General features: G+C 45.5%; 2 protein-coding genes across 5 annotated transcripts in view; one reads left to right on the top strand and one right to left on the bottom strand.

Moving 5' to 3' along the window:
• The first annotated feature begins 3,985 nt into the window (after window positions 1-3,985).
• FAM210B (family with sequence similarity 210 member B) lies at window positions 3,986-13,773 on the top strand. The gene is made up of 3 exons (XM_025400001.1): window positions 3,986-4,244; window positions 10,173-10,348; window positions 11,179-13,773. The coding sequence occupies exons 1-3, from the start codon at window positions 4,059-4,061 to the stop codon at window positions 11,393-11,395; spliced, it is 579 nt and encodes a 192-aa protein (XP_025255786.1). The 5' UTR covers window positions 3,986-4,058; the 3' UTR covers window positions 11,396-13,773.
• Window positions 13,774-14,468: 695 nt separating this feature from the next.
• Window positions 14,469-23,735, bottom strand: part of AURKA (aurora kinase A) — a 23,132-nt gene continuing 13,865 nt past the window's right edge. For all 4 annotated transcript variants that reach the window (XM_025398669.1, XM_025398667.1, XM_025398668.1 and 1 more), the window contains 3 exons: window positions 18,401-18,549; window positions 15,561-15,735; window positions 14,469-15,416 (listed from right to left, as the gene is read on the bottom strand). In XM_025398669.1, coding sequence (XP_025254454.1) covers window positions 15,234-15,416; window positions 15,561-15,735; window positions 18,401-18,549 — 507 coding nt within the window. In that variant the 3' untranslated portion in view covers window positions 14,469-15,233. The remainder of the gene's footprint in view (window positions 15,417-15,560; window positions 15,736-18,400; window positions 18,550-23,735) is intronic.

Genomic DNA, 23,735 nt, shown 5'->3' with positions numbered 1-23,735 from the left:
AACCTCTTCTCCTGGGCTCAAGCAATCCTTCCACGTCAGCCTCCGGAGTAGCTGTCACTATAGGCGCTGTCACCCCGAGACAGCAAGAACAACCCCTCCTCTTCCCTTTCCTCCTCAGCCAACTCAGTGCAAAGATGACGAGGATGAAGACCTTTTTTTTTTTTTTCTTAAGATAGAGTTTTGCTCTTGTTGCCCAGGCTGGAGTGCAGTGGCGAAATCTCAGCTCACCACAACCTCCGCCTCTCAGGTTCAAGCTGTCCTCCTGCCTCAGCCTCCCGAGTAGCTGGGATTACAGGCATGCATGCACCACCACATCTGGCTAATTTTTTTTTTTTTTTTTTTTTTTTTTTTTTGTATTTTCAGTAGAGACCAAGTTTCGCCATGTTGGCCAGGCTGGTCTTGAACTCCTGACCTCAGGTGATCGGCCTGCCTCGGCCTTCCAAAGAGCCGGGATTATAGGCGTGAGCCACTGCGCCTGGCCTTACATGGCTGCCTTTAATGTCAGATTCTCAAGTTAAGAACATAAAAGTTGGTCCTACATTTCTCTGCTAAAGACACCATTTAGAGTCAGGATAAATAGACACTCTTGGCTAGGCGCAGTGGCTCATGCCTGTAAGTCCTGCACTTTGTTAGGCCCAGGCGGGTGGATCACCTGAGGCCAGGAGTTTGAGACCAGCTTGGCCAACATGGTGAAACTCCGTCTCTACTAAAATTACAAAAATTAGCCAGGCATGGTGGTACACTCCTGAGGTCCCAGCTACTCAGAAGGCTGAGGCAGGAGGATCATTTGAGCTTGGGAGGCAGAGGCTGCAGTGAGCTGAGATCACACGACTGCACTCCAGCCCCGGTAAACAGAGCAAGATTCTGTCTCAAAACAAACAAACAAACAAAACAAAACAAAACAAAACAAAAAAAACCCTCTCATTTGCTGTACTCTGCAACCTTTATGGAGTGAAATTTTGCCATTTCTTTAAATTTACAAATACACATATCTTCTCACTAAGCAATTTCACTTTGAGGAATGTATTACATAGGTATACTTAGACAAGGCAAATGATAGAAGTACCCACTGGTTCATCACAGCATGGTTTATGATCACAAGAACTGGAAAATACCCTAAATACCCTAATTGTCCACCCACAAGGGATTGGTGAAATGCATTACAGCGCCCTGGAATACACTGGAATGCTAAGCAGATTTTTTTAAGAATATGGAAGATTTTTGTGTACAGATTCGGAAAACTCTAAAATATATTGGAAGCGAAAAAGTCCAGGTGAAGAACACTGTGTATACTATGCCCCACTTGGGTAAAAATAGCGATGAAAACCATTTGTGGGAATTTGCCTGCACACGTGTAAAATTCTCTAGAAGGATATGCACAAGCAACTGGTAACAGTGTTTGCCTCTAGAGAGAAAAAAATGGGGAGAACCGGTCACTGGGATAGGAAGGAAACTTGTCATTGTGTAGACTTTTTGTACCTTTAAAAATCTGAACCATGAGAATACATTATCTATTCATGAAAATGAAGAAATTAAAATAAATATAGCTCCTGCATGAGCTGCTGCTCCAAAGAGGCAAAGAGAGCTGACACCATAAGAAAAAAAAACAAAACTGTCACAAGTTCAGGCAGACAGCAGCTTCAATACATTTTGTTAAGAGGAAAAGTTTCTTCACGTTTAGAAGAAAAAAATAATCTAAAGTCTATAATTACAGTATTATATTTACCGTCAAATTTAAAGGGAAAAACAAAATTATCTTTTTCTCTTCTCTAATAAGCGTAGAGCATGAATCACAAACTCAACTGCCCTTTAAACCCAGGCAGGTAACTTAAATGAATGAAGAAGGCCTGGTGACAAGAAAATCGTGGGCACTTTGGGAGGCTGAGGCAGGCGGATCATGAGGTCAGGAGATCGAGACCATCCTGGCTAACATGGTAAAACACCGTCTCTACTAAAAATACAAAAAATTAGCCAGGTGTGGTGGCGGGTGCCTGTAGTCCCAGTTACTCGGGAGGCTGAGGCAGGAGACTGGCGTGAACCGGGGAGGCAGAGCTTGCAGTGAGCCGAGACTGCACTTCAGCCTGGGCAACAGAGCAAGACTCTGTCTAAAAAGAAAAAGAAAATGATGGGAACAGTGAGGAACTTGAGATCAGATGCCATCTGGAGGCGGCACTGTCACCGGCTGACAGAGGGGCTTCAGGCAAGCTGTTTCTACAACATCACAGCTAACATGTGTGCCCTCTCTGTGCACCAGGCACTGAGCAAAGCCCTTTCCAAGAACTGTGTCAAAGAATTATCTCAACAATCCCATGGGGGAAAACTATTATCATCTTCATTTTACACATGAAAAGACCAAGGCTCAGAGAGGTTGAGTCACTAGTTCCAAATCACACAGCTGGACTGATAGGGCCAACCTGACAGACAATCTGCACCTGTAAGCACTCTTCCCCAACTTCTTGCAGGCACTTAAACAGAAGCACTCCCATCCAGGGGCACTTTGGGACCTCCCTCCAACAGACCCTGTTATTTTCACAGCTATAACTCCATCTTATGTAATAAACATTTTTAAATGCACATATGTTTCATATCATTTCTTTGCCTGTGTAAGAGCTTGGTTGAGTTGAATTGCAGTTGACTAACATAATGTTACACCTTTTGTAAAATCTATTTCTTTTTCTAGAGAGCCAGGGTCTCGCTCTGTTGCCCAGGCTGGAGTGCAGTAGCATAATCGTGACTCCCTGAAACCTGGACCTCCTGGGCTCAAGCAATTCTGCGTCAGCCTCCCGAGTAGTTGGGACTACAGGTGCGTGCCACCACACCCGGCTAATTTATTTTTATTTTTGTAGTGACGGGGTTTCACTATGTTGCTCAGGCTGGTCTTGAACTCCTGAGCTCAAGTGATCCTCCCACCTCAGCCTCCCAAGGTGCTTGGATTATATGAGCCACTCCGCCCAGCCAGAACATCTTTATTGAAGTATAATTTACATAGCATAAAATTCATCCATTTTAAGTGTACTGACCCACGAGTTTTAGTTGCACAGCTGCCACCATCCCCACAATCTGGGTTTAGGATCCTTCTCTCACCCGCAAGACGTTCCTCCCGCTCCTTGGCAGTCAATCTCATTTCCCACTCCCAGCCCTAGGCCACCACGGATCTTTTAGGTCTCTGTGATTTTGCCTATTCTGGGCACTTCGTGTAGGTGGAATCCTCCAATGCGTGACTTTTGTGCCTAGAGTTTTTCAGTTGGCATAAGAGCTTTGAGATTCATTTATGTTATGCATGTATCAGTAGTCCGTTCCTTTTCATTGCTGCAAAGCGTTCCATTGAAGGCTTGTGCCACAGTGTGTCCCAGTTTATGGACATTCCTAATTATTGACTAATATTTATAAGCTCTCTACAAACGTTGGTGTCTTCACATTTTAGTCTTTGAGTGTCGAGCCCTTGTTTCTCTTGAGAAGCTACCGAGGAGTGGAGTTGCTGGGTTATATGTTTAGTGTATGTCTAACTTTTTAAGAAACTGCCACACCATCTTTCGCTTTACATTCACGCCAACAATCTATGAGGGTCATTTAGAGGACTTTTCATTAAACATGTACTAATGTCAATTCTCATATTTATTTTGTTCTTTGGAGCTAACACGTAAACATATCTATAATCTTTTTCAGGTTTCACGCATTTCTGCAAGGAGGAAAGCTCATAAGCCACGGCCCTATGCCCACCTTTGTGCCCGCAGAATAAGGAAACCCGCCAACTACACTCCGCAGTTACAAAGCCCAAGACCCCGCGAAGACCTGCACCCGCCCCCAAAGGGGCGGGCCTGGTGAGCGGAGGGGAGGCGGGGCGCGCTCCTTCAGCCCCGCCCACCAGCCCTGGACTCCCTCTCCCGAGGAGGGGAGCTAGTGGGTGAGCCAAGGGAATGTGCACACGCCTCTCCAGCCCCGCCCACCGCGCGCGCCGCGGCGCCCCTGGCGGGCGGGGCCGGGGAGGGCCCTCGCCGGGTCAGCTCCGCCCACCCGCCCCTAGTCAGCGGCTCCAGTGCCGCGCCTAGCTGCGCGCCATGGCCGGGTTGCTGGCGTTGCTGGGCCCCGCAGGCAGGGTGGGCGCCCGGGTCCGGCCTCGCGCCACCTGGCTCCTGGGCTCCACCGCCCCCTGCGCCCCGCCGCCCCTGGCCCTGGCCCTGCTCCCGCCCAGGCCAGACGCCCGGCTGCTCCGCACGGCGCGCGGGGACTGCCGCGGCCGCCAGGTAAGCACCCCACCCCGACCCTGATCCCGGGGGATGTCCAGGTCCCCAGACGTCCGCAGGGCCGCGCCCGGGGCCGGCCGCCTCCGCCAAGGACGCCTTTGCACTTGTATCTGCCCGAGACCGAGCCCTTCCAGGGTCCCCGAAACCCCAAATCCCTACAAGCCAAGGAAGCATTCCTCCTAGTTGACATCCAGAGAAACTGAGGCTCGGGAAGGTATGGCGCTCTACGCAAGGTCGCTCAGTCTTCGGCCGAGCCCCAGGTCTGCAGAGCCTCAGCCAGGCTGGGGCGCAGCCGACTGAGTTGCAGATGGGCCTGGACTTGGTCTGAACTTCCTCACGTTGCCCGCGGGGTTGTTGTCCAGGCCTTCTGGCTGGGTCTGGCTGCGTCTCGCTGTGTTTTGAACACCTCCCGACGCTCGCAGCTCCTCCCTTTTGATCTAACTGGAAGAGCAGGCGTCCCCAGGGAAGCCGCGGCCAAGGAACCCACGGTGCTGTTATGTTTCATTTCTGTCACCTTCCATGGGTGCTAAGTGAAAACTGATTTTCATTCAGAGCAGTCATACCAGCTTTCCTTTCAAGAAATCTATCACTTTCTTTCAAGTGGGTCTTTTTCAGTAAAAATAGTAGTAAATAACGAAGTCTGGCGGTCCAGGAATGGCAAACCCATACGCGCGGAGCCGGCGTCTAGCCCGGAGCGCGTCCGGCCTCGCAGTCTGGAGCCTCTTTGTTTGCCTGGGTGCAGACAGGGCCCTCCATTGACCACCTGGTGACCTCAGACCGAGCCCTGAAGGCTTTTGAGCTTGTTTTCTGACCTTTTAGAGGGCCAAAAATAGCGCCTTCCTAGCAAGAGTTTGGAAGACAACTCCATGAGCTGGTGCGGGCCTCAGCGTAGTGCCGCGGGCCCAGCGAGCATCTCCTGAGCATTCCCTAGCTTTTCAGTGAGGAGCGGATGGGGATTGGACCCAGGCTTTCACCAGGCCTCCTGCCCACATCGGCTTCCTTCCTTGCCTTCTCCAGTCCAACAGGTGGCACACAGGTCTTGGGGATCCTCTCCAGAGGGGCACCTTCTGCACACACCGTGCCACCTCCTGGTGATTCTTCAGGGCCCAGCCCAGCTGTTCCTGCCTCCAGGAAGCCCTCTCTAACCACCTGTGAGGCCTCCCATGCCACCACTGGGCCTCCTTCCACCCCATGGCTGTGGGTCTTCTCTGCACTCATCTGGAATGGCCTCTTGTCCTGCTTGTCTGTCAGCCACATTGACCTTGTCCCCAGCTCGGGCCCTGGCACTGGAGCGGCTTGTGTGTATACAGTGGCGAAGAGTTGGCCTCAGACTCCCTGGATTCCTCTCTCTACTCATTTGTGTGACCTTGATCAAATTCCCTTCTCTCTGTCTCAGTCCCCTCGTATGTAAAATGGGATGTTAATAATTCAGACTTCATAGAATGTGAATGTAAAATGAGATATGTTCATACCTAGCATCTGGTGTGTCCTAAATTAAGGTTAGAAATGGTTATCATTGCAGTAAATATATACGGTCACAAGGCCCCCGTGAGCTGTCCTCGTTTCTTCAGCAGCATGGTAAAATCCGCAGAATCCAAGTGGGATCAGAACTCAAAGGAGATTAGGACAAAAGATAACTCATCTGCCTCAGAAAATGCGTCCCCAGCAGGGCCTGGGAGCAGTGCAGGGAGGGTCTGAGCTTGGCCAGAGCCCAGCACCTCCCCTGTGGGCTGTTCTGGCCACCATCGTTGGGAGGTAGGCGTGTGCTGCCCTGCTGGGATCTCCAGGTTTGCCAGGTGTTTAATTAAGAGCCAAAGAGGCCCACCCACCTCTGCCTTGGCAGGGGGTCTCTGTAAGAGGGGTAGGGAAAGCCACAGAAGAGACCCGCCTTTTTGTCTTAACGTGATTCCATGTCCTGTAAACCGCCTAGCAGCCGCGCCTGCCTGTGCCACTTACCCCTTCCAGGGAGGTAGGGGGAACTCAGGCAGACGACTTCCTCTCCCAGAGCCCCAGTGTCCTTTTGTCTCCATCAGTTCTGGTTCCAGTGCCACCTTTTCAGGGACATCTTCCATGATGGCCTTATTTAAACTTGCAACGTTCCTCCTACTCCCTGTCTCCCCCATGACTGGTGTTTCTCTATGGCGCTTGTCACAAGTAGCAGCCCTGGTATTTTACTTTTCTGTTTATTGTCCCTGCCCTCCCATAAGACCATAAGCTCATTGAGGATGGGGTTTTGTCAGTTTTTTCCATTGCTCTGTCCCCTACACTTAGAACAGTGCCAGGCACAGAGGGGACACTCATGAATCCACAAGAAGTAACATAGCATGGTTGTTCAGAGCAAAAGCCTTGGACCCAGACTCAGTGAGTTTGGATCCCAGCTCCGATGGTAATCCCTGTGTGATCCTTGGTAAATTACTTAACCTCTCTGGGCTTCTCAGATCCTCTTCTGTTAAGTGGGATTGACAGTAGTAAAGGTTGTTGTGAGGATTATATACATTAATATTTCCTTTTTTTAAAATTAGAGACAAGGCGGGCACGGTGGCTCACTCCTGTAATCCCAGCACTTTGGGAGGCCAAGGTGAGTGGATCACCTGAGTTCAGGAGCTCGAGACCAGCCTGGCTAACATAGTGAAACCCCGTCTCTACTAAAAATACAAATATTAGCCAGGCATGGTGGCACGTGCCTGTAGTCCCAGCTACTTGGGAGGCTGAGGCAGGAGAATCGCTTGAACCTGGGAGCCTGAGGTTGCAGTGAGCCAAGGTCGTATCACTCCACTCCAGCCTGGGCAACAGAGCAAGAATCTGTCTCAAAAATATAAAATAATAAAATAAAAGATATGTTGGCCAGGTTGGTCTTGAACTCCTGGCCTCAAGCAGTCCTCCTACACCTCAGCTTCCGAAAGTGTTAGGATTACAAGCATGAGCCACCGCGCCCAGCCAATAGTTTCAAAGTACTCAGAACAGTGCCTAGTACAAAATATACACAATATGGTATTTATTATTAATATGATTTATCAAGTGAAAGAAAACAGGTGACACTCCAAACACTGTGATCGACTTGGCAAGGTCCTTGGCTCATTCTTTAAACTTTCCTACCCCTTCTCTATTACAGGTTTTTGTACTTTAAAAAATGTTGAGGAGAGGCAGAAGGGGCATCTCACACACACACTCGCACACACACTCGCACACACACTCACACACATGCGCATGCACGTTGAGTCCAGACAGAAGATGTGTCGCGCCGTCCTGTGCATTCAGTACAGTGCCTAACACATCCCGGGTACTTAAGGCAGTGTTTCACGAAGAAATGAATGTCTAAAAATTTTCCATTGCCTGCAAGTCACATCCTCATAAATTCTTTTATTTTAGCTTCTTTAGTCTCCCCAAAGATTAGGAAGAAAATGCGTGGTTCACAGTGCTTACAGACGGGTGTTTTTACCAAAACAAAAGGAAGAAAATTGTCCAGTAACCGGGTGTTCTCTAGAATGTCAGAAACCAGCCATGGTGCCAGCTAACCCGAGATTGTCCCTGTGTCCAAATGTCTTGCCCCTACCACAGTCTTGCAGTAGATGCTGCTCATTCTATAGTTGGAATCCTGGCTGCCTTTTTATTTTTATTTTTTGGCCAAAAGGCCTTTTGCCAAAATAAAGACCACAAAGAAAAGGGCCCTCTCAGAGACAGCTGCACTCGGTCCACTGAATGGACAGAGTGGGGCCAGGTATCAAGGGCATGGGTGTTTGGCCCTGCGAGGGGCTGTAGGTGGCCTCCTATCAGTCCCCACCGCCTGGCTGCTCCCCCCTCTGCAGCCTCCCTCAGCAGCTGGAGGAGGGTGAGGGCTTGTTTATCAGGGAGAACCGATGCTCGCCACAGCCATCCTGGCCGGGGGTGGCAGGGCTAGTCAGAAGCCTTCAAGGAAACGGGAGGTCACATAAGCTGGCCAATGAAAGGGGCTGATGACATCTTCCCTCCTCCCCTCCAGAGCCTGGACGTTCTGGAAAAGTGCCTTCCTTTGAGAATGGTCATTCTGGCAGGACAGGAAAGGGGAGCCTGCTGAGTACCACAGAGGCTGAGGCCTGGTGGTCACCAGCCCAGTCACCAGTCCATGCTGCCAGTTAGCCATCCCTCCCTTCTGAGCCTCAGTCATCCATCTGCCAAAACAGGAGCGACAAAGTTTCCCGGGTCATGAGGCAGTGAGGGATTTATGAAATGACACCTTTGAAGTGTAAGCTCAGCTCCTGGCTCAGCAGAAAGGACCTGTCATCAGGACACTGAGGGTTTTCCTCCAATGTTCTAAAACATCTTATGCCTCTAAAAATAACAGGGTAAAAGTGGGCCAGCTGCAGAGCCCATGACAAGAGCTGACTTACAGCCAGGTGCTCGTCACCTGCCGGGACCAGCCTCAGGACTGTCCTTAGAGAAGTCTTTTGATTAAAGTGCTCTCTTACTGAGAAGCGGTTTTTTCCCTCCCCTAATCTGGGTGGTGTTGGGATTTTTGTTTCTCCCACACATTCCAGGCTTGGTGGGTGCTCAGTAACTGTTAACAGATGTCCCATGCAATCCGTGATTTCTGTACAAGTCCTGGTAGAGTACTGTGCAAGAATCACCCCCACTTTGTGTGTTTCAGATGTCAGCTGTAAATCTTGATCGTAGGAGTACATCTGCCATCACTTTTGCTGCATTAATTTTGTGCACACCGTCCTTTTTTGGTGGCATATAACATGGTTGTCACATGTGCAGGCTGTGGACTTGGAGGGCTAGGCTCTAATCTTGGTGACTTCAGGCCGGTGACCTCACCTCACCAAGCCTGTGTTGCTCCTTTGTAAAGTGGGAAAAGCAGTAGTATCTACCTTTGAAGGTTGGCGTGAGGATGGAAGGAGAAAGTGTCGGAGGACCGCCTGGCTCAGAGAAAATGCTTGATAAAGGATCATTGTCCCCAAGCTTGTGAGCCCTGGTGTTTTAGTTACTATTGCTGCTGTGACAGATGAGCACACACCTGGTGGCTTAAAACAATCCACATTTATTATCTTACAGTTCTGGAGGCCAGAAGTCCACAATGGGTCTTAATGCACTAAAGTCAAGGTCTCAGCAGAGCTGGGTCCTTCTGGAGGCTCGAATCCATGTGCTGCCTTTTCTAGCTTCAAGCCGCTTGCATTCCTTGGCTCGTGCCCCTTGCCTCCATAAGCCAGTAGCAGCGGATCTTCGGATCTCTCACTCTGCTTCTGTCCTCACAACCCCCTCCCCGACACTGAGTTTCCTGCCTCCCTCTTTTCTCTTATAAGGACCCTTGTGATGACATTGGTAATAATGTAGCCCAGGTAATCCGGGATCATCTCCCTATCTCAAGACCCTTAATCACATCTGCAAAGTCCTTCTGCCATGTAAGGTGACATATTCACAGATCCTGGGATTGGGACATCTTTGGAGCCATCATTCTGCCAGCCATACCTAGTTCCAGGCTTGCATTGCACTTGGTGACTAAGTTGGCTCAAACTCGGCTCACTGAGTAAGAAAGGGGTAACTGATCCACGCCTGTAATCCCAGCACTTTGGGAGGCTGAGGTGGGTGGATCATGACGAGGTCAGGAGATCGAGACCAACCTGGCTAACACCGTGAAACCCCATCTCTACTAAAAATACAAAAAATTAGCTGGGTGTGGTGGTGTGCGCCTGTAATCCCAGCTACTTGGGAAGCTGAGGCAAAAGAATCCCTTGAACCAGGGAGGCAGAGGTTGCAGTGAGCCTCAGTTGCACCACTGCACTCCAGCCTGGACGACAGAGCGAGACTCCATCTCAAAAAAAAAAAAAAGGAAAGGGGTAACTGATCTTTCATCCAGCAGGAAAGAGTATAACATTGCATGCTCGTATAAAACCCAGTAATGACTGCCCATGCCTGCCCTAAAGCATCCCCTCTTCTCTGATTTGTACACAGGATCCCAGCCAGGCCACAGAGACAACAGGCAGCAGCGTCAGTTGCACAGAGGAGAAAAAGCAAAGCAAGTCACAGCAACTGAAAAAGATTTTTCAAGAGTATGGCACTGTCGGCGTGTCGCTGCACATTGGAATCTCATTAATCTCCTTGGGCATATTTTACATGGTTGTGTCAAGGTAAGATTTTTGACAGTAATTAATATTTGTTTTTACCGTCATGTAAGATTCTAGGTGAATAAGAACGTGTTTGCTAAGACTTTTTTTTAAAGACAGGGTCTCACTCTGCTGCCCAGGCTGGAGTGCAGTGGCACGATCACAGCTTACTGCCGTCTCGACCTCCCTGGACTCAAGTGATCCTCCCACCTCAGCCTCCCAAGTAGCTGAGACTACAGGCATGCACCACTGCACCCAGCTGATTTTATGGGGTTTTTGTTGTTGTTGTTGTTGTTGTTTTCTGAGACGGAGTCTCGCTCTGTTGCCAGGCTGGAATGCAGTGGCGCTATCTATCTTAGCTCACTGCAAGCTCCGCCTCCTGGGGTCCAGTGATTCTCCTGCCTCAGCCTCCCAAGTAGCTGGAACTACAGTCGCACACCACCAAGCCCAGCTGATTTTTGTCTTTTTAGTAGAGCCAGGGTTTCACCATATTGGCCAGGATGGTCTCAATCTTTTGATCTCATGATCCACGCCCCCCGGCCACCCAAAGTGCTGGGATTACAGGCATGAGCCACCGTGCCAGGCCGATTTTATGTTTTTTGTTGTTGTTGAGACAGGGGTCTTGCTATGTTGCCCAGACTGGTCTTGAACTCCTGAGCTCAAGTGATCCTCCCATCTCGGCCTCCCAAAGTGCTAGGATTACAGGCCTGAGCCACTGCACCTGGACACTAAGACTTTTATTCATTCAGCTACTTCATTACATTTTAAAAAATACTGTAAATCTTATAATCAAACCAATTTCTTCATTTAATCCTTTGCTGTAACAATTGTTTTCTTTGCTTCTTCCCCCCTAGTGGTGTGGACATGTCTGCAGTCCTGCTGAAACTCGGATTTAAAGAGTCCCTGGTACAGTCAAAAATGGCAGCAGGCACAAGTACCTTTGTGGTGGCCTATGCAATCCACAAGCTGTTTGCGCCAGTGAGAATCAGCATGACGCTAGTCTCTGTGCCCTTGATTGTCAGATATTTTCGAAAAGTGGGATTTTTTAAACCTCCAGCTGCAAAACCTTAATGAACTCTTCAGTCGTACACACTGAAAACCTATTTCTTCTAAATTACACAGTTTGGATTGGTTTTAGGGTTGTAGGGTTTCTTTTGGAGAGGCAAGGGGCTAATTGCTATGTTCTCATGGATAAACGTTGCCAGCAAAAATTAGGCTTTTGAACAATTTTAAATTTTTGCCTCATAAATTTTGTGAATGCTATTCATTATAGGGCTTGTATATATAATCTAAAATGTCAGCAAGACATCACAGATGGGTTAACATCTCAAAACAAAATAGCCTACAAATGTTCCTTGTGGGAGATTTTGGCGAGGGTCTGTCTGTAAAAGCTCCAGGGGGTTAATCTTGGCTCAGTTTCCTAAAAAGCAATGATTAATTTAACTGGCTTTTAAATACCCCCTTCCGCTGATATTTGTTGTCAGCTGCCTACAGTTTAATATGCAGCGTTCTGCAAAACAGCTGCCAGTGCTACGATTAATGAAGCAAAACTTAATACGTAATCACAATCTAAATTAGCATCAATACTTTGACATTCATTACATTTGTTTTTGGGGGAAGAAGAGTATTTCTGGTATGTTTCATTGATCCCCAAACACCTTCCAATCTGGACATGATGGGGCTGATTCCAGATGGTTTTTCTGAAATTTCATTAAAGTAGGTCAGCGTCATTTGTCTCTGTTTAGGTAAAATATGAAAACTCTGCCCAGTAGCAGGGGCATCGCTTGGTTCCTGATGCCCATGTTCCAGAGGAATTTGGATACCACACATAAACAGCTAAGACAATCTTAGCTTTCCTTAGACAATCTTTATCTCAAACTTCAGACATTCCAGAATTGTCATGATGTTTACACTGTCTCATTGAGTTAAAAATCCTGTTCAAGAAAAAAAAAACATTTTGTATCACTTCCTAAAAAGGAATATTCGTGGCACTTGTCACAAATGGAAGGCAACTATGAGATAATACAAGCCAGGGAGGATCTTGTATTACACGGCAGGTGTAATTAGTCTACTGAGCCAGCTTTACCCAATGAAGGGCATGTATGTTAGAGAGATTAGCTAAGAGTAGAAATTCAAGCATAGAGGCAGTGGTTTACGCCTGTAATCCCAGCACTTTGGGAGGTGGAGGCAGGCGGGTCACTTGAGGCCAGGAGTTCGAGACCAGCCTGACCAACATGGTGAAACCCCGTCTCTACTATAAATACAAAAGTTAGTCGGGCATGGTGGCACACGCCTGTAGTCCCAGCTACTGGGGAGGCTGAGGCAGAATTGTTTGAACCCAGGAGGTGGAGGTTGCAGTGAGCCAAGATCACACCACTGCACTCCAGCCTGGGTGACAGAGGGAGACTCTGTCTCCAAAAGAAAGAAAGAAATCCAAGCGTAGATCCAAACTGAGACACTGAGACTTCCTCCTTACAGTAGTCAGGAGCAGGCGATTGAAGTAAGTCTGTCCTGTGGGGTTCGGCATCATGCACGTTCCCCCTGGGCTGTTCTCTGATGCAGAGCACTTGCTCCACATTCCGGGAACCCAGATTAACCAGTCTGCCCTGTCACATAGTTGAAGGAGTTGCATTTATCTTTCTGGCTCCCAATTCCTTTAAAATTACATTTGTTGCAGAACTTCCACAAGGCTAAATAAAATTACATTTGTGACCATCAGAGAACTGAAGGAACTATTAACTGGCTGTCCTGGTTTTGCTGAGATCAGGCTGTTGACAGTTCCTGGTTGGCCCACACCTACCCATGTCAGTTATCTCCACTAACATTTCCAAGAATCTTTGTAGGACAGTTTCTCCACCTGCAAGGTCTTTCAAGTAGAACTCTTCTTTCCTTTAAGGCAATTAGCCCATTGCCAAAAGGTTTTACTGTCTTAAAGCTGGAACTGTCTGAGATCTAATTCCAAGGACTTCTCCACAGCTAAGTGAGATGCCTCACACCAGTATTAGATGATTCTTTGTGTGGACAGAACAGAGCATTTTCATCTTGTGTTTAAAGCAATTTGTTGGCTTCGGCTCACCACTTTCTATACTAGTTTCCCATTCACGTCCCTAGTAATACCTATGCAAAAAAAAAAATGAAAAAGCTGATGATGAAACCTACAGGTTTAAGGGCTTAAATCTCAAACTTTGTGTTAGGAGTAACAGGAGTGTGCTGAGAGGGCAAGCAATAAAACAAGTCATACCAAAAAGCCACATTGCTCTCTCCTAAGCCCCAACCCCACTCCACTCCTGTGGCCGGTGATCCAAACAGAAAATAACTGAGGACGAGGAGGTCAAAGGATCAGGGAACTAAGCATTATGTGAATTCACCAGCAAGATGTACAGAACACTTGTGTTTACATTGTTTTTATGGAACTAGCAGAATAAAACTGATCTATTTTAAAAATGAAAGCCATTGTTTCTCTAATTTATCTGACAAACTGAGCAGCTTAAATTCTGTGAAACATCTTTATGAACTTTTTAATATTCCTTCTGGTAAGCCATGGTTGTTGATGAAGTGGCACTGTGACCAGTGTATTAATGTGCTACTCCAATGAGCTTTTCTTTGCTTGTATGGGATTGTGTCTGCGGAAACATCCCAAGTCTCACTGGTAACACTGGGGAAGTTAGTCACGTGGTAGTAACTATAGCTTGGGAGGGTGGCACAAGAACTATTTGGGAATGTCAAAGTCAGTTCAGCTCAAGACTGTGAGAACCAGAAGCTCCTTTGTCCCAAGAGGGCTGGCAAATGCAATTTTACTCAGTCGTGTTTTTAAGTTTCTCTATGTTGGCCACTTTGTTACGATATATCCTGATATACCTGCTGTCCAGTTTCTTGCACTGAGCATTGGCTGTGCAAGCAGATTTCTCTACTAGCTCTAAATTCAGCACTTTTCCTTCATCACGGTCACTTTCACTGTATCTTTAGTCGATGGACAGACGGCAAATATATAAACACTATATATAACGAAGTATTAGGAGTACGCCCAACAGGAGATACCAGAAGAGGCAGGACTAGAAGAGAGCGAGACCTGCTCCTCTCTGCCCCTGCTCATTTCCAGGCCAACAATGAACAGATGGTGGAAAGAATTACACAGTACTCCACGCATAGATACTTATTTATTTGCATATTTAAAGTTTACACACATGCCATGACTCCAATGTTTTTAAAAAAAAATAAGCCCTTAACAGCTCTGAGACACACGGCCTCTTCTGTATCCCAGGCAAGTCTCTAAATGGAGGTAGAGCACATGTTCCTATTTTACACACTCTCATATGGGAGATAAGTGGTTAAGGAGGACTAGAAACCCAATCAGGCCTACCAGGGTGCTGGACAGACACAGAGCATTCCTAAGGGAATGCCACCAGAGAAAAAATACACGTCTGTACAAATATCTTTATTTTCATACTTAAAAAGAATCACATACTCATTCCAACAGCTTTACCAGGCGTGGCCAACCCAATAAGTTACACACTCACTCAGGGACTTAGAAGGTTATTGCACAGCTCCTTAACTGATCGGGTCAGGCAAAGTGGTCACTTTCCCCACAGCCAGACTCTGGATTTGCCTCCTGTGGGGACACCATGCCTGGCACAGGCTGACGGGGCGGCTGCAGTCGAACTTTGCCTCCAGATTATGAATCAGTGTAAGTAGCACAATTCTCGTGGCTACTTTCACTGCAGAGTGTCATGTTTATTGATGTGGAGCTTTCTGAATAGGGAGGTTAAGGCACACCTGCTCAGTAAAACAAGTATTTCTTGTAGCGTTCTAGATTGAGGGCAGCAGACAATGGTAAAATAAACTTCAGTAGCATGTTCCTGGTAAGTTATACAGCAGCCCTGGCTCAAGGATTTCTCCCCCTGCATGATTCCTAAGACTGTTTGCTCGTTGACTCTTTGTTTTGGCAATTTGATGGTTTTGATGAATTTGCTGTGATCCAGGGGTGTTCAAGTACTTCTCTGAGCATTGGCCTCTGGCTGGGATTATGCTTCAACAGTCTTGAAATGAGGTCCCTGGCTCCCTCTGTTACAAAATCAGGGAATGTGAATTCAACCTGGAGTACAACAAATGATAAAATATCACAACACACAGGTTAGAGAGATCAAACAGTACAGATATTCAGATCTTGGCCTGAAGTTCAGGCTGATCAGGAAAGAATTCCAGCAGACGCGCTGGGTCCTTTTCAGTTGCATCTTACCCGGGATATTCTTCTATAGGTCTCTTGGTATGTGTTTGCCTCAAAAGGAGGCTTCCCAACTAAAAACTCATAGCAAAGAACTCCAAGGCTCCAGAGATCCACCTTCTCATCATGCATCCGACCTTCAATCATTTCAGGGGGCAGGTAGTCCAGGGTGCCACAGAGAGTGGTCCTCCTAAAAAGAGGGAGGCTCAGGTTGATGTGCTTCTGGTTTTATGATCACAACAGCTGCTAAAATCATTGAAGATTCCACTAACACTGAAGACTTCCCCTGGGCCAGATCCTATGCCCTACGAAGTAGCTACTATTATAAATTCCCATAGGACACAGATGAAGGGAGGTGTGTACAGTCACACAGCTAGCCACCAAGCTTAACCCCAAATCTGTCCAACTCCAGAACCTCCCTGAATGATCTAGAATGTAAGAAATTGAAAGTATCACTACCATATAAAAGTTGCCATGCAGAGTTCTCTGCAAATACGATTTGGAGTTCTACATCTGCATGAGGATATTACAGATATGCTAAGAATCTTAAGAGCCTGGTCGCAATGACAAGACACTAGAAACTGTCCCGTTGTAACAGCACTGGGGTGGAGATGTAGATACATGCTGCCTTGTGATAGATCCTTGGTATGAGAGAGGCTGAAATTTTGAGGGTGGCCTATGAAGTACTCTTGCCAAAAATATTTAACTTGGCCGGGCGCGGTGGCTCACGCCTGTAATCCCAGCACTTTGGGAGGCCGAGGTGGGGGGTCACGAGGTCAGGAGATAGAGACCATCCTGGCTAACATGGTGAAACCCCGTATCTACTAAAAATACAAAAAATTAGCTGGACGTGGTGGCATGCGCCTATAGTCCCAGCTACTTAGGAGGCTGAGGTAGGAGAATGGTGTGAACCCGGGAGGCAGAGCTTGCAGTGAGCCAAGATCGCGCCACTGCACTCCAGCCTGGGCGACACAGCGAGACTCCGTCTCAAAAAAAAAAAAAAATTTTTAACTTGAATCTCTTCAGGTCCTGAGACCTCCATTCCAGTTTTCAGCAAATACGGGGAATAAAGGTCCAAGTTAAGTGGCAACACAATCAGAAAAGTCCTCTTTAAAGTGGGAGACTCGTCTGGCTTAAGACCACAGAGACAATCCAATACAAAGCATGGGCCTTGGTTGAGTTCTGATTTTACAAACCAGCTCTAAGATGTCATAGACAATAGGAGAAATTTGAACGTGGACTAAATATTAGATACTGACAATGCTGTTAATTTTCTTAGGAGTGATCATAGTTCTAAGTATATAGGAGAATATCCTTATTTAGGAAATGCATGCTATTATAGTGCTTACGGTTGAAGCATCATGATGTTTGCAACGTATTTTCAAGTGTTCACCAAAAAAGTAGATGCAATCTGACTAAATGGGAAAAACTGCTGAACGCAGGCACTGGATAGACAGGTAGGCCATCAACTACCACTTCTGCATTTCTGTTGGTTTAGGTTTTTGTAATGAAGGTTGGAAAAAAGCTGGGGACAGCAGACACCAAGCCAGAACAGTACGTGTGGTTTCGTATTGCTTTGTCACCAGCTGCTCTTCACCATAGATGCTTACGCTGTCATAGCCCTGGTGCTGTGTTCAGCCAGGCCTGGCACCCACTGAGCACACAGTCACCACTGAATTGTGATGTAGGATTAAGAAGCTACCACTCTGGTCATCTAACCCCTCCATCACCACCAACGGACTGAATCGGGGGTTCTCAAACTGAGGCAATAACCAGGAAATGATGATGATTAACATCTGGGATTCGGAGTGAAGTGACTATCGGTTATGTAAGTAATCTTTTCAAAAAGCAAGAAGCCATCTTTTCTATCACAATTCAACCGGTTAAAATAGTTTAACTCTGCAATTCCATGAAGCCTATAATTCTTTATTCTGGTTTGTCTTACCAGATAACAGCTCCCACTAATGACAACCAGTATTTTTTTTTAAAAAAAAAGACTGCAATAGCAGATTCAATGCATTGCTGGGAACAGTTAGAAGTGCTCTGTAACAAAAGCAAAGGATTTCTCCCTCACATATAATCTGTTTTAGGCTATACTTTTTTTTTTAACTAGCTTGATTTTTAAGTCATCTGGCTATAATTTGAGTCCTCCAAAGTTGACAAACCTTGATCGGTAGATGTATGTTTTAAAATGCCCCACTTCACATGAAGTTTCAAAGCTTATTTAAACTCAAATTTAAAACAGTAAAGATATTGTAGTTCATGTGGAAAGCTCTTTAAGATTTGAATTGTTTTGAGATTGACATCTCTGCTTCAGCTGTGACAGGGGACAAGAAAGGACTATCCCTACTATTGACAGAGGCAGACCAAAGAGAATCTCTCACCACTGCCCTCAAAGCTCCACCAAACTAATTTAGTGATTCAAGTTCCGTGATATGACCTGCAGTCTGAGCACTAGACCTTTGTCGGTGCTGTCCTCTGGAACATCTCCCCATCTCCTCATCCAGGAAGCAGCAGAGGTGAAGAGTTCCTCCCCCTCAACACATGGGCACGTCACCTCTGTCATATACTTGTCCTATCTGTTGACTCATTCATCCCCTCATTAGCCTCTAAGGACATTAAGCATCTTTAACCCTAGGCCTAGAACACTGTTAATAGCCCCAAATCACCACAGAATAAAATTTTCTTGCAAACCCTAGTTTATTATTAAGCCTAAATTACTCCAAGGTACTTCTGGGTTAGCTACCTACCCCTCTTATAGCACAAAATCTACACTAAAATATTTTATATTTGGCTCATGATTAGCTCCCAGGGCTTTGGTAAACCAAACAACTTCCACCTCTAAAGTTACATACCTGGAAGATGGAGCATGTACTGACCACCCAAAATCTGCAATTTTAAGCTCTCCAGCTGATCCAAGAAGTAAGTTCTCTGGCTTAATGTCTCTATGAATAACTCTCTTCGAATGACAGTAAGACAGGGCATTTGCCAATTCTGTTATATACTGTTAAAAAAAATATTGAAAGCCTATGTTTTAGATTTTGTATAACACAAGTTAATATTAGATATCTCTTCTGAAAGGAACACAACATAGATTTAACATGGTTTGCAGGTTTTGGCCAAACACAGTGGCTCACACCTGTAATCCCAGCACTTTGGGGGACTGAGGTGGGAGGATCACTCGAGCCCAGGAATTCAAAGCCAGCCTGGAAAACACAGCAAGACTCCATCTCTGCAAAAAAAATTTGAAAATTAGCCAAGCATGATGGTGCATGCCTGTAGTCCCAGCTACTTGGGAAGCTGAGGCGGGAGGATCGCTTGAGCCGAGGAGCTCAAAGCTGCAGTGAGCCATGATCACACTTCAGCCTGGGTGACAGAGTGAGACCCTGTCTCAAAAAGGAAAAGACAAAACAAAAAACACATTTTGCAGGTTTTAAAGCAAGCATTGTAGAAATTATACATGAGTCTACACACACACACACACACACACACACACAGAATCAACTGAACCAATTTATAATGGTTAGCATGAAGTGAAATTACCCAATGTTTAGTTATCTCTTTGCTAATACAGCTGGTGTGATGTTGAAAGACAGAAGACGTTCAGCTAGTTAGAGCTAGCTCTTAGGTTGGTGCCATTTCAATGCAAAACACAGTTACTTCTGCACCAACCTAACAGTTACACCCCCATACGGCAACAAACAGCCCCGCAGCAAGGAAGTAAGGCAGTGCTGAAGAACTGGTACAAATTAAGGATTCAGGTGTGTAAATACTGCCTTTTTCTTTTTTAGAAAAATAAAATTAACTTTTCAAGTATAGTCAATTCCTTTTTTAAAACCAAGATCATTCTGTGACAGAAGAATTTGTTTAAAGCTAAAAATTTACTTCAAGAATATCAGGAGAAAGAAATTATCCTGAACAATAAACAGAAACTAAAAAGCAGTTGCACTGACATATTAAATAGCATGTTAAATTTTGGGTTACACTAAGTCAGCATAGAAGTACATAAGAAATCAGTCCTTTTGTTAATTTTATTTCCTTAAGTTACTATCTTTTTTTTTTTTTTTAAATAGAGATGGGGGTCTCACTATGTTGACCAGGCTAGTCTCAAACTCCTGACCTCAAGTATGATCCTCCCATCTCAGCCTCACAAAGTGCTAGGATTACAGACATGAGCCACCGCACCCTGCCGAGTTACTATCTTGTAAGAAAAGTTTTCCTGGCCCGGCGCCTGTAATCCCAGCACTCTAGGAAGCCAAGGCAGGTGGATCACCTGAAGTCAGGAGTTCGAGACCAGCCTGACCAACATGGTGAAACCCTGTCTCTACTAAAAATACAAAAATTAGCTGAGCGTGGTGGTGCATGCCTATAATCCCAGCTACTCGGGAGGCTGAGGCAGGAGAATTGGTTGAACCCGGGAGGTAGAGGTTGCAGTGAGCCGAGATCACGTCATTGCACTCCAGCCTGGGCAACAAGAATGAAATTCCATCTCAAAAAAAAGCAAGAAAAAAGAAAAGTTTTCCAGTCCCTATCTCTAAGATTTAGCCAACAAATCTAGTATGTATGTATGTATGTATGTATGTTATTTACTTATTTATTTTTAAGAGACAGGGTCTCACTCTGTCACCCACCCTGGATTGCTACGGCATGATCAGACCTCACTGTAGCCTTGAACTCCTGGGCTTAAGCAATCCTCCCACCCAGTAGCTGGGACTACAGGTGTGTGCCACCATGCCCAGCTAATTTTTAATGTTTCTTTCTTTTTTTTTTTTTTTTTTTTGTAGAGACAGAGTCTCCCCATGTTGCCCAGGCTGGTCGCTAATTCCTGACTTCAGGTGATCCTCCCATCTTGGCCTCTCCAAGTGCTGAGATTACCAGTGTGAGCTACCATGCCTGGCCCAGAATTTATTTTATCATACAGATAACTGTTTGAATATTGAAAAAATATATTTAGCACTGCCTAAAGTTTGAGTTTCCTTTCTAAAGCAATTGCTAGACAGGATTGAACATTATTTTACATCAAAAAGGTTTACTAAACAGATGAGTAAACACCAAATGTCACTGGCAGAAAAAACACTTTTCATTCTTTCAGTCCAAAGCCAGAGATCAAAATTCAGACCACGATAAACTGAAGGCAAATACAAGAAAGCTGCTCTTCTGACTACACCGACTTTGGGTTGCTGATGCTTTAATTGCACACATTAAAGTTCAAGAGGCAATGGACTTCACTCCTCCAGTCATTTCCAGACAAGAAGCTATTAGTTTCGCCACGGCTCTCTGGCACTGCCACTCCCTCCACACCTCACATGTTGTTAGACTGCAGGTATGGATAGGTCACTGACATGTCACTACAATTAGTTTTATTTGAATTCATCTGAAAAGGAAAACAGGTACATGCGTATTCATTCTAACTGCAAAGGAATCTAGACAGAAATAATCTTTCATTTTCTTTCAAATAGCTATCTGCTTACACCAAACCTCCATCTAGATTGAAGCCTTGGGTGTGAGGAGAGAAAACAGAGAAGTAGTATCATGTGTAATTTTATACTGTTGGTATAAGGTGAATCTTTTAAAGTAGGATATCAATATCAGAAACTGAAGAAAAAGATTAACTGACCCAAAACAACAAACTCCAACCCACCGTAATCAAGATGACAAGGAAAAAACCCAAGGGTATAATGTGAGCACCTGAGGCAGTCACTACCATGAATGAGCACAGATTTCCTTATTGAGCTGTAAGAGAAAGCTGGCCCAAAAGCTGAACTCATAAAGAAATATTAATTGCCAATTAAATAAGAAGCTGATTTGTTTAGCTAATATTTAAAAAGCAAATTAGAGATCTGTTTCTACTTAGGAGAAGCACAAACATTTAAGATTAAGTCTTTAAGTGTAAAACAGCATGTCATTGTTGCAGAGACAAGACCAAAGGGCCATATGTCCATAGTAGTGTGATTTCATCAGATACTGAAAGTAAAATTACTTGAATTTAAATGCCATGTACATCAATGCCAAAAACAAAGAAAACTAATGTCCACGCTACCCAGAGATCTCCACCAAGAAACGGGAAAAAAATCAAAGTAACCACCATCCAACATGCTTTATCAAGCTGTCAATCCAATAAGAAACGGCCCAAATTAAGACTCTTCAACTTCTTAAAACAAGTAATTTTAATCACTTAAAAAAGGAGAAGCATAAAAAGCACAATCATGAAAGAAAAAACTGACACATTTGGACTTTTATTAAAAATACAGCCTGGGAGGCCGGGTACAGTGGCTCACGCCTGCAATCCCAGCACTCTGGGAGGCCGAGGTGGGCAAATCACCTGAGGTCAGGAATTTGAGACCAAACTGGCCAACATGGTGAAACCCCGTCTCTACTAAAAACAAAAATTAGCCGGGCGTGGTGGCGCACGCCTGTAATCCCAGCTACTTGGGAGGCTGAGGCAGGAGAACTGCTTGAACCCGGGATGTAGAGGTTGCAGTGAGCTAAGAACCAAGATCACGCCACCACCCTCCAGACTGGGTGACAGAGAAAGACTGTCTCAAAAAAAAAAAAAAAAACCAACAACCTGGGCAACATGGTGAGACTATGTCTATACAAAAAAATACAAAAATTAGCTGGGCATGGTGGCACCCACCTGTGGTCTCAACTACTAGGGAGGATCACTTGAGCTCAAGAGGTAGAGGCTGCAGTGAGCAGAGATCGCACCACTGCACCCCAGCCTGGTGACACAGTAAGACCCTTTCTCAAAAAAGTCAAATAAAAACAGCTTTGTGAAAGACACAGATAAGAGAACGAAAATACAAGGCATGCATTGGGAGAAAATACTTGCAAAACATGTGTGACAGACGACCTGCATCCAAAATATACAAATAACTCTTAAAACTCAAAAAAGCAAAAGATTCCAACAGGTGCCTCAAAGACGATACACAAATGGCAAATAAACACATAAAAAGATGTTCAAGGCTGGACGCAGTGGCTCACGCCTATAATCCCAGCACTTTGGGAGGCTGAGGCAAGCGGATCACAAGATCAAGAGATCGAGACCATCCTGACCAACATGGTGAAACCCTAAAAGTACAAAAATTAGCTGGGCATGGTGGCGCATGACTATAGTCCCAGTTATTCAAGAGGCTGAGGCAGGAAAATCACTTGAACCCAAGAGGCGGAGGTTGCAGTGAGCCAAAATTGTGCCACTGCACTCCAGCCTGGTGACAAGTGAGACTTCATCTCAAAAAAAAAAAAAAAAAAAAGATGTTCAACATTGAATGTCGTTAGGAAACTAAATCAGAACAATGAGATACCGCCACATGCCCATTAGAATGACTAAAATGCAAAACACTAGGCCAGGTATAGTGGCTCACTCCTGTAATCCCAATATTTTGGAAGGCATGAATTACTTGAGACCAGGATTTCAAGTCCAACCTAGGCAACAAGGCAAAACCTTGTCTCTACAAAAAAATACAAAAATTAGCCAGGCACGGAAGCACATGCCTGTAGTCCTAGCCGCTTGGGAGGCTGAGCTGGGAGGACTGCTTGAGCCAGGGAGGTTGAGGTGGGTGATCACGCCACTGCACTCTAGTCTGAGTGACAGTGAAACCTTGTCTCAAAACAAACAAAAATCCAAAGCACTGACATCAAATGTTGGCAACTATGAGAAGCAATAGGATCTCAATTCATTGGTTCTGATAACCGTATTGCCATTGTATAATGGTATCAGAATTGTTAACCAGCTGCCCTGTGGGAACCAACTGTATCAATTAGAGTGCTTATGTCAACTTCCTTTGGCCTTTGTCTTATAGAATCCACTCATTTCCAAAGCTGCTTGGATCAACACTTTACCCTCACACCCTTTAGTAAGGTGGTTTCCTACATGTGTAATGCAATGTAAAATAGAATGTAAAAATCATTTTGGAAGACAGTTCCTCACAAAGCAAAATAAAGTCTTACTGTATAAGCTGACAATAGCACTCCTAGATATGTGCCCAACTAATTTGAAGACTTATGTTTCACAAAAACCTGCATGCAAATGTTTATAGCCAAAACATAACTGACAAAAACCAGAATCAGCCAAGATACCCTTCAGTAGATGAACTGAGGTACTTCCATATATTGAAATAGTGGAATATGATTTCGTGATAAAAAGAAATGAACAAGCTCTCATGCCTCCAAAAACATACAGATGAATCT

The sequence above is a fragment of the Theropithecus gelada genome, chromosome 10 (genome assembly GCF_003255815.1).
Source record: "Theropithecus gelada isolate Dixy chromosome 10, Tgel_1.0, whole genome shotgun sequence".
Taxonomy (NCBI): Eukaryota; Metazoa; Chordata; class Mammalia; order Primates; family Cercopithecidae; genus Theropithecus; species Theropithecus gelada.
The sequence above is the reverse complement of the archived record's forward strand: the minus strand, read 5'-3'. Positions and strand labels throughout refer to the sequence as shown.